General features: G+C 44.9%; 1 protein-coding gene across 4 annotated transcripts in view; it reads left to right on the top strand.

Annotated features, from left to right (window-relative positions):
• MEST overlaps positions 1 to 11,402 on the top strand; it is an 89,007-nt gene that overhangs the window by 26,477 nt on the left and 51,128 nt on the right. For all 4 annotated transcript variants that reach the window (XM_033958315.1, XM_033958312.1, XM_033958314.1 and 1 more), the window contains 2 exons: positions 3,549 to 3,628; positions 6,879 to 6,956. In XM_033958315.1, coding sequence (XP_033814206.1) covers positions 3,549 to 3,628; positions 6,879 to 6,956 — 158 coding nt within the window. The remainder of the gene's footprint in view (positions 1 to 3,548; positions 3,629 to 6,878; positions 6,957 to 11,402) is intronic.

Raw genomic sequence — 11,402 nt, 5'->3', positions numbered from 1 at the left:
TCTCTGCCCCGAAAATGAAACCTGCGGCGCCAGTCCCTGCTCTCTGCCCAGATCTTCCAGCCCTGCTTTCTGCCCCGAGCTCCTACTCTCTGCCGCCTTCCCTGCAGTGCGAGTCCGTGGGTTTAAAGTGGGGCTGCATGCCGTAGTGCAGCCCCGCTTTAAACTCGCGGGCTTGCACTGCAGGGAAAGTGTCAAGAGCAGGGCTTGGAAGGGGAGAGCAGGAGGGCGTGTGCAGAAAAGTAAAAAAAAACCAAAAAACCAATGGCCCCGACACGGATGGGCATGCACAGACCATCTACAGATAGTCTGCGCATGAGCGCGGATCGCACACCAGCGATCCGGGCAGGCAGATGGGGACGTTCCTCCAATCGCCCTCATCTACATATTTGTTTTTTGTGAATTCGTCGGACCTGTCCACATCCCGATCAGGCAGGTTAGTGAATCCAGCCCTTAACTAGTTTTCAGCACTTAAACAGCCAATGTCTCCACATAAATAGGACTCATTTTTATGTGGTCCTGTCTTTTTGCAGTGCCCCCTAGCTGTTTAATTCGGAGTTTCTCAACTCTTTCCTGGAGTACCCCCTTGCCAGTCAAGTATTCAGGATATCCACAATGAATATGCATTAGCTGAATTTGCATACACTGCCTCCTCTATGCAGATTTATTTCATGCATATTCATTGTGGATATCCTGAAAACCTGACTGGCAAAGGAGTACTCCAGGACTGAGTTGAGAAACACTGGTTTAATTGATAAATATCGCACTTGACTGGCTGCATGTTAGCTGGCTCTGGAAATCCAGTAATCCCATGCCGAAGCTTGGATGTGAGCCAGCATTGAATTTCAGTGATGGGTAGCAAATGCTGAGTGCTGCTAGCTGAATATCGGAAATGTTTTTTTAGGTAGGATGTTCAAAAGATAAAAGTATTTTTCTGACTTTTCTTCCTGCTGTTTTATTTTTGTCACAATGTCTGTTTTTAGGCTTATATTTTTGAAATTAAAGAACCACCAGTTTTTATTATGTCTACTCTTCTATTAGAAAAGAATCTCCATGCTGCATTCAACCTTCTCAGGTATCAGTAAGGGAGATTCAACTAAAGGTCAGCAAAGTGACTTGCCTCTTTCTTAGAAGCATAGTAACATGATATCAGATAAAGGCCAAATGGCCCATCCAGTCTGCCCATCCGCAGTAACCATTATCTCTTCCTCTTTCTAAGAGATCCCACGTGCCTATCCCACACCTTCTTGAATTCAGACACAGTCTCTGTCTCCACCACCTCTTCTGGGAGACTGAACCACGCATCTACCATCCTTTCAGTAAAAAAGTATTTCCTTAGATTACTCCTGAGCCTATCACCTCATAACTTCATCCTATGCCCTTTCATTCCAGAGCTTCCTTTCAAATGAAAGAGACTCGACTCATTCGCATTTATGCCATATAGGTATTTAAACGTCTCTATCATATCTCCCCTCTTCCGCCTTTCCTCCAAAGTATACAGATTGAGATCTTTAAGTCTGTCCCCATATCACGAAGACCATACACCATTTTAGTAGCCTTCCTCTGAGCTGACTCCATCCTTTTTATATTTTTTTGAAGGTGCGGCCTCCAGAATTGTGCACAATATTCTAAAAGAGGTCTTGCCAGAGTCTTATACAGGGGCATCAATACCTCCTTTTTCCTACTGGCCATACCTCTTCCTATGCAACCTAGCATCCTTCTAGCTTTCGCCATCACCTTTTCAACCTGTTTGGCCACCTTAAGATCATCACATACAATTACACCCAAGTCCCGCTCTTCTGTCGTGCATATAAGTTCTTCACCAAACTGTACCATTCCCTCGGGTTTTTGCAGCCCAAATGCATGACCTTGCATTTCTTAGCATTACATTTTAGTTGTCAAATTCCAGACCATTCTTCAAGCTTTGTTAGGTTGTTTTATTTAGATGTATGGTGTGCAAAAGTTTGCAAAACCACCTAAATATCAGGCTCAGAAATTAAATAAAAATCTAAATGAGAATAGGGGAATCTTAATTATCTAACTCCCAAAACAACAAATCGAACAACCCCCCCCCCCCCTACTTCTTTTGCTAGTATTACTGTGCTTTAAGAGTTGAAATCTGATTGCATATTTTCTTCCGGGATGAACAGTTTTTGATGCTGAATTGAGAGGAATCGCAGAGGTGTTGGTTAGAGAATGACATGGGGACAAATTTTTCCCTGTCCCCGTGGGAACTCCATTTTCCCATCCCCGCGAGTTCTTTTCCTGTCTTTGCCCCATTCCTGCAAGCTCTGTCATCTGAACAAGCCTCAAATGCTTTAAAATCCTAAGTACCAACATTTTAGAGCTCAGCTTGTGATGTCATAATGCCTCATTCCACCAATGCCTAAGCTCCGTCCTCATCTGCACATGCCTCAAACGCTTTAAAAATCATAAGTAGCAACATTCTAGAGCTCAGATTGTGATGTCGTAATGCCTCATTCCACCAATGCCTAAGCTCCGTCCTCATCTGCACAAGCCTCAAAACACTTTAAAATCATAAGTAGCAACATTCTAGAGCTGAGATTGTGATGTCATAATGCCTCATTCCACCAATGCCTAAGCTCCGTCCTCATCTGCACAAGCCTCAAAACACTTTAAAATCATAAGTAGCAATATTCTAGAGCTGAGATTGTGATGTCATAATGCCTCATTCCACCAATGCCTAAGCTCCGTCCTGCACAAGCCTCAAAACACTTTAAAATCCTAAGTAACAACATTCTAGAGCTCAGCTTGTGATGTCATAATGCCTCATTCCACCAATGCCTAAGCTCCGTCCTCATCTGCACAAGCCTCAAACGCTTTCAAATCCTAAGTAGCAACATTCTAGAGCTGAGATTGTGATGTCATAATGCCTCATTCCACCAATGCCTAAGCTCCGTCCTCATCTGCACAAGCCTCAAACACTTTAAAATCATAAGTAGCAACATTCTAGAGCTGAGATTGTGATGTCATAATGCCTCATTCCACCAATGCCTAAGCTTCGTCCTCATTTGCGTAAGCCTCAAACGCTTTCAAATCCTAAGTAGCAACATTCTAGAGCTGAGATTATGATGTCATAATGCCTCATTCCACCAATGCCTAAGCTTCGTCCTCATTTGCGTAAGCCTCAAACGCTTTAAAATCCTAAGTAGCAACTTTCTAGAGCTGAGATTGTGATGTCATAATGCCTCATTCCACCAATGCCTAAGCTCCGTCCTCATCTGCACAAGCCTCAAACGCTTTCAAATCATAAGTGTCCGAGGCTCGTGTGGTTAAGGCAGAGCTTACAGGAATGGGGCAGGGACAGTGATAAAACTCACGGAGACGGAGCGGGGAAATTGAGTTCCTGCGGGGACAGGGACAGATTTGTCCCTGTGTCATTCTCTAGTGTTGGGATCAGGGAAGTACACAGTATTTTGATTATTTCAGTATTTGTCTAGACCTTGCCGACAGTCTTCCAAGCATCTGTAAAAGATGTTTGTTTGAGCCAGCGTTAACTTCTCCCCCCCCACTTGGGGCGTTTCTTTCAGATTCGTGGGGTGCAGTTGGCAGTTCAGATGTGCTGCTTTTATTGCATGGTTTTCCTACCTCAAGCTATGACTGGTGTAAGGTGAGGCAAAGAAGTAAGCTGATGATTTGTGGCTTGCGCTAACTTGCATGTGTTCGAGGAGAACTCTTATTCACCCCAGTGGGAGCAAGATTTGCTTTCCCTTTGTACCTAAGTGAGAACATTTCCGTGGAGACGGTGGCACCATTTAGGGTGGAGGGCTAGGGGTAGCCCTCTGCACGGGATGTGCCAGCACCTCTTCCTCTCCATTCCCCCACAAACACACACACTGTGTCCCTTTTTAAGGGTTCACTGGCTTGAGCAGCATCTTCTACCTGCTATTCGTGCCAGTGTTGGCTTGCTTCTTATATCACTTCCTGTTGCAGCACCAGGATGTGATGTCAGAAGGGAGCAGCGGGTGGAAGATGCTGCTCGCACCGGGGTCCTATAAGAAAACACTTATCAGACTGCATCTAGTACAGAAAGCAGCAGTATGTTTGATTTTTGGCTTGAAAAAATAGGATCACGTGAGTCTATTTTTATTTGCAGCTCCACCAGCTTTCGTTCAAAGTCAGAGTCGTCTTTAAATTTGGTTGCATTTGTTTTAAAGCACTCTTTGGTTTAATACCAACATACCTATCCTCTCAATTTAAATGGTATATGTCAAGTAAGAATACAAGAAATTCTGGGATGTTTATGTATCCCAATCGAAAAGCATGTCGTTTCAAGAGTTCCCAAGCTGGAAAAACGAAAGCTGGCTTGAGTTCCTTGATTGCTCAAACACAATCCTGTTATGCATTTGGAAACTCGATGAAAAACTTACCTGTTTGAAAGATTTGTATGCTAATTTTATAGTTATATTCTCTGATTTTGTATTTTTATTGAAATGTATTCTCTGACTCTGTATTTTCACTGAAATGTAACAATTCTCTTGATGTGAACCGCCCAGAACTATTGGTTGGCGGTATATAAAAAATAAAATTATTATTATTTCAAGAGGTACGTGGGGTGGGGGGTTTCCAAGCAATGGGAAAGAGGGAGGAGGCGCACACAGCGCAGCGATGCTGGCTGCCAACCTTCCTCGCTCCGCCACTGAGTGGAGAAGTAGCTTAATGATTAGTGCAGAGGGCTTTGATCATAGCGATCTCGGTTTGATTTCCCACTGTAGCTCCTTGTGACCTGGGGAGGTTACTTAACCCCTCCATTGCCCCAGGTACAAAAACTTAAATTGCGAGTCCACTAGGGACAGAAAGTACCTGCATTTAATGTATACAGCACTGCTTATGTCTAGGAGCTCAGGAACATGACACTATCTCTATCCAGTGTGGATTATTTTAGAGGGGTGGGAGGACTGGGTGTACATGTGGGCAGAGCTTGGGCAAGACATGAGCATGCACAGCGTATAGAGTACATAAATAAGACACGCCCAGGCCTCATTTAGGCTGGTGTAACTGCAGGCTCGTAAATGGAAGGCACGCTGATGTCGGGTTGCACCAGTATTCTATAAGCGAATCGGGGTGCCCACTTCTAGAATTGCCACTCTTGTGTTTTAAAGGGCCCCCTCTGATAACACTAACACTGGTGTGCCAGCAGATGAGTCAAATCCTGGCAGAAAGGAGGCCAAGCACTGCCATATGCGCTTTGCCTGCTCACAACAAAAAGTTGGAACCGCGCAGACCTAATGGGCCTCCGCTTGGTTCTGATACCGATTGAAAAGCCAGACAGCAGATTAAAGAGTGCCGAATGCCAGCTTCCACCTGCTGGAAGGGGTCGGGAGAGGGAGGTTTGAGTGGGATGTGTTGAAGGTAATTGTGCAAGAACAAGTGGGAGTTGAGGAACGTGAACTTGTGTTTTCACGTTTGTAAGGGTTTAAAAAAATGTATTAGTGGTGGAAAGTGTGGTTAAAGCTACAGCTTCAAACCCACACTGCTCCTTGTGACCCTGGGCAAGTCACTTAATCCCATTGCCCCAGGTACATTAGATAGATTGTGAACCCACCGGAACAGGCAGGGAAAAATGCTTGAGTACCTGGATAAATTCATGTAAACTGTTCTGAGCTCCCCTGGGAGAACGGTATAGAAAATTGAATAAAATTAAATTAAAAAATAAATAATGGTGGTGAGGGGAGGGGACCAATATGCTTGTTTGATTGGGGCTTCCAAAGAGTTAGTCCTGCTCTGGGCGCCAGCAGTGATACCGTGTTTCCCCGATGATAAGGCAGGGCCATCAAATAAGACAGCCCCCCCTTTTTAGAAAAAATTGTAAAATAAGGCACCCCCCCCCCCCGCAAATAAGCCACCCACCGATACCTGCGCTTACCCGAATCGGGTGGTACGGTGGGTGACTCCGTGTGGTCCCTCCGTGTACCGCGGGGGTCGGCAACCCGCGGCTCCAGAGCCGCATGCGGCTCTTTTCCACCTTTGCCGTGGCTCCGGTAGTGTGTCACGCAGGCATGCAACTTACAAGTCCGGCGTCGCGGTGGGAAATAGCCATGCTGAGCAGTGAGCTCAGCACGTACACAGATGAAAGCCTTGCTTGCTGATTGGTCCGGCGGCCGTGCCGCCGGACCAATCAGCAAGCAAGGCTTTCATCTGTGTAGTGCTGAGCTCACTGCTCAGCATGGCTATTTCCCGCCGCGACGCCGGACTTGTAAGATGCACGCCTGAAAAAGAAATCATCCTGGCCGGGGTCGGTGTCATGCTCCGGAGATCTACAGCCTTCCTATCTCCCTCTCCCTTCTACCTGCTTCCGGCCATATCCCCTGCTCCGCTGCTGACAAGTTGCTGAAGAGAGTCGCGGAGCAGGGGGGTGTTGCCAGGTGCAGGTAGAAGGGAGAGGGCCAGATGCAGGACTCGTGGGTGAGGGAGCAGAAGAGAGAGAGAAAGAGAGAGGGGAGGGAAACAAAAGGAAATATTTCATACTGGGCTGGGCCGGAGTGGAGGGAGGGTGGAAAGATTCTAGCTACAGGGTGCAGTAACAAAGGAAAAGGGGGGGAAAGCTGAAAATGGAGATAGTGACACAAAGAAGAGAAAGGGTAAGCAGGACCTACTGAATAAGGATAGAGATACAGAGGGGACATGAAAGGGTAAATAAGGCATCCCCCCGAAAATAAGCCCTAGAGCATATTTTGGCCTTCCAAAAAAAATAAGACAGTGTCTTACCATCGGGGAAACACGGTAATGCCACTGAAGCTGGGGATAATTTTGGCATGATGCCGACCCTCCTGATCCCACAGCCTCCAGGACAATGAAGCACAAGTCAAAGCAGTGAAACTGAGACTATCCTCTCCTCCTCCCTTCAATCTTTTTTTCAGATCTGGCATGGGCTGACCCAGCGGTTTCACAGAGTCATCGCCCTGGATTTCCTGGGATTTGGTTTCAGCGATAAGCCAGTATGTTATCCCGATGATGCCTGAGAGAAGACTAGCTGTGCCGTCCTTCTAAGCGTACCTCTCTCATCACTTCTCTCCCTTTGGCTGTAAATTCAGATCTTTTAAATTTGATGATAATACAATGACGGCAGCAGACGCTCTCAGGTTGATATTGTTTATCGTATAAAGCAGTTGTTTGAGTTTTCTTTTGGCATGATGGTACATCATAGCTACTTAACTTCTTGATAAAGGAAATGGAATCTGCTCGGAACAGCCCAGAGTCTCTTACAGTGTAAGAGGGCCATTGTGTGCCTTTTTTGCTATGAGAGCCGCTTCCTCCCGTGCCATTTTACAGTTCATATGGCCAAAAGTACACACAGTGATGCTTTTACACACTAAGATGGTAGCACAAATATCTAGATTGATGTAAAATGCATCTAAAACTTATATATAGATGGTTTAAGTGGGAAAAAGGATTCCTCCCACCCCTACAAAACCTGCAATACAACAGTCCAGCTACCGTACTGACATTGTGGTGGTAAGTTTATTAAAAAAATAAATAAATAAGGGAAATGGGATTCAAGTTATTTACTTCAAAGTAAACCTACCAAAATAATAATAAAAAAACTCAATCAAACTAAGTTAGATATAAGTTTTAAACAGATACTTGCTTGCACCTGAATGAAGGCGAAATCATCAGATGCTCAAAAACCTGAGATCACCACTAGAGAATGACACGGTGGCTATTACCCATGGAAACGGTGGGGGAAAAAACAGTGTTCACCGCAGCTAAGGGGACAAGGCCATTCACCACCCCATGGAGCGATGAATGGCCTTGTCTCCGGCAGTTAAGGGAGGGAACGTGCACTGTCGCCCATCGCGCTCCCTCCCTCCTTACTGATTGCCACTGCCTCCGCGTCTGAGGATCTCCCTTGCTCCCTCCCTGCCCCTTACCTTCATGGTGGGCGATTTCTAAATTTCCTTCCTACTAGCAGCCGGAGCATTGAAGTCGCGTGTAGCTGCCATAAAGGTAATCTCTGACGCAACCGGAAGTTGCATCAGAGATGACTTTTCCTGCGGCCATATACAACTTCAACGCTCCGGCTGCTCGTAGGAAGGAAATTTAGAAATCGCTAGCCACGAAGGTAAGGGGCAGGGAGGGAGAAAGGGAGGAAAGGTGGGGGGGAGAGGAACAGATGCTGAAAGGAACTGGGGAAGGAGGGGTGGAGAGGAACAGACGCTGAAGGGAAATGGGGAAGAGAGACTGGGAAGAAGACGCTGAAGGGAACTGGGGAAGGAAGAGAGGAAGGGAAGGTAGGGTGAAGAGGAATAGACGCTGAAGGGAACTGGGGAAGGTGGGGTGGAGAAGAACAGATTCTGGAAGGGAAGAAGACAGAGATGCCAGACTATGGGGGAGAGGAGGGAAGAAGATAGGTGCCAGACCAATTGAGGAGGGGTGGAGGGAGAGATGGAAGGGAGAGGCACAGTAACAGAGCAAATGGCAGACACAGAGAGAGAGAAGGCAGACAGTAGATGGAAGGAATTGAATGAGGAGAAGATGAGGAAAGCAGAAACCAGACAACAAAGGTAGAAAAAAAAATTTCTATTCTATTGTCTTTTTGCTTTAGGATAAAGTAGTGTATTAGTTGTGTTGATAAAAATTTATAAACAAAGCCCTGCCAGCTGAACATCTCTTTCTCTAGTTTAGCAGCTAGAACTTTGATTTATAAGGAAGGAATAAACCAAATATTGCAGTACTGAGGCTTGTATGGATGCTGCGGGGACGGGGCGTAGCAGTGGTCACGGGGTGGGGCAGTGATGGGGACAGATTTTTTTCCCCATGTCATTTTCTAATCACCACCACTTATAAAAAATCAATTGCTTGTTCTATACGTCGATGTTGTGTTTTACATTGTGGTTTTATTATTTGGATTTCAGTATAAACTGCTGTGATGCCATTTATAGGCCACTAAACTAAACCTTAGGCTTATATACCTCTTCTTCTCTATAAACAATAAAGCTCGGCACGGTTTACAGAAATTAGCAAAGAGAATAAATACAATAGAATTTTGGAATAGAAAGGGGAGAAGCGGAATTTATAACTTTGAAAATAGCCAGGTTTTCAGATGTTTTCGAAATAGTTGGAAAGAGCCCAGATCGTGCAGTTGAACAGGAAGATTATTCCAAAACTCAGTCATTTTGAAAAGTAGAGACTTCCCTAATATGCCAATGTGTAGAGAACGCCTTTTGGTGTAGGAAAAGACAATTTGAATTTCTGAGGAGATCTGGTAGTATCAGATCTTACAGAATTCCAAGATAGGGGAATTAAAGGCGGGAAGAAGCCATGCAAGATCTTAAATGTTAAGCAGGCACATTTAAAATAAACCCTGGAAATGATCATATTTTAATAAAGAATAAAAGATAACATTAATTATCATTGCAACCGAAAAAAAAACCTTTCAACTAGGTCACATTGAGACATGACCATCCAAAACTAAAATAGAGGCTTGCGGAGGAAGTATGCTTGTGTGCAATTCTTTTTCCCGATTTTAAAATCTTGGGGTGGAGAAGGATATCTTTCATCGAGTGCAATATATATCTTACATAGAAACATAGAAACATAGAAGATGACGGCAGAAAAGGGCTACAGCCCATCAAGTCTGCCCACTCTACTTACCCACCCCCTGTCTATGCCCTAATGACCCAATTTCCTTATCTTGACCCTCTTGGGATCCCACATGGGTATCCCATTTATTCTTAAAGTCTGGCACGCTGTCTGCCTCGATCACCTGCACTGGAAGCTTGTTCCAATGATCAACCACTCTCTCTGTGAAGAAATACTTTCTGGTGTCGCCATGAAATTTTCCGCCCCTGAGTTTGAGCGGGTGCCCTCTTGTGGCCGAGGGTCCCTTGAGAAAGAAAATATCATCTTCCACTTCGACACGTCCCGTGAGGTACTTAAATGTTTCAATCATGTCTCCCCTCTTCCTACGTTCCTCGAGAGTGTAGAGCTGCAATTTGTTCAGTCTCTCTTCGTACGAGAGACCCTTGAGCCCCGAGATCATCCTGGTGGCCGTCCGTTGAACCAGGATGATCTCGGGGCTCAAGGGTCTCTCGTACGAAGAGAGACTGAACAAATTGCAGCTCTACGCTCTTGAGGAACGTAGGAAGAGGGGAGACATGATCGAAACATTTAAGTACCTCACGGGACGTGTCGAAGTGGAAGATGATATTTTCTTTCTCAAGGGACCCTCGGCCACAAGAGGTCACCCGCTCAAACTCAGGCTCAAGTGCAATATTATCATAAAGTGCTTCAGTGTAGTTAAACCAAAACAAATAGCAAAATAACCAATAAACTGAAACCAGCACTTATCTTAAGTCACTCTGGCTCCAGTGCTCTCGTTGTAGCAATGTGCATTTCTAGTTGCCCAGCGGGGACCCGTTTCACCTATTTTAAGGCCAGCGCCATTTTACTTCTTTAACGGAACGTAGCTGTGCACCATACAGTAGACCCCTGATGAAGCCTTAAAATAGGTGAAACGGGTCCCCGTTGGGCAACTAGAAATGCACATTGCTACAACGAGAGCACTGGAGCCAGAGTGACTTAAGATAAGTGCTGGTTTCAGTTTATTTGTTATTTTGCTATTTTTTTGGGTTTAACTACACTGAAGCACTTTATTATTATTATTATTATTTTTATTTCTTATATACCGCCAAAGCTGTAGTAGTTCGAGGCGGTTTACAATAAAGAAGAGCTGGACAATCGGCGAATAGTTACAATCAGTGAATACAGATACGCGAATAGAATAGTTACAATCGGTGAATACAGATACAACAAGGAATCAGCGAATACGGTTTACAACAGAGAAGGGCAGGTCAATCAGCAAGATGTTACAGTCAGCGAATACAGATACCATAAATATGCGTGTGCGGGGAACGGGCGAAATATGAGGGACAAAAGTAAGGAGGGCAGGGCGAAGGGTAGGGAACGAGAACTTGGGGAGCAGGGGAGGGAGAGAGGGCTAGGTTATAGTTCGGTTGAATAGGCTAATTTTTAATAATTTCCTGAAGTTTAGGTAGGATGAGGAGTGCGAGATAATTCTGCTCAGCCAGTCATTTAGATGACCTGCTTGGAAGGCAAGTGTTCTGTTTAGGTGACTTTTGTATTGGCAGGCCTTTAGAGTTGGATGGTTGAAGAGGTATTGCACTTGATAATATTGCACTTGAGCACAAGATATATTGCACTCGATGAAAGATATCCTTCTCCTGCCATTCAACTGGGTAGAAACTTTGATGATTCACCAGGGCAGGCATCTGAGAGTACAATAAAAGAAACAGAATGATAATAATTTTCACAAGTCTTATGCTGTAGCTGATTTAGTGATCTATTAGACTTGTTTCCATTGGAAAAGTTTTGAGTGAATTGTTATAGGGTCAGATTAGTAGATGGATGAGTACGAATGGGCT

This window comes from Geotrypetes seraphini, chromosome 9 (genome assembly GCF_902459505.1).
Source record: "Geotrypetes seraphini chromosome 9, aGeoSer1.1, whole genome shotgun sequence".
Taxonomy (NCBI): Eukaryota; Metazoa; Chordata; class Amphibia; order Gymnophiona; family Dermophiidae; genus Geotrypetes; species Geotrypetes seraphini.
The sequence above is the reverse complement of the archived record's forward strand: the minus strand, read 5'-3'. Positions and strand labels throughout refer to the sequence as shown.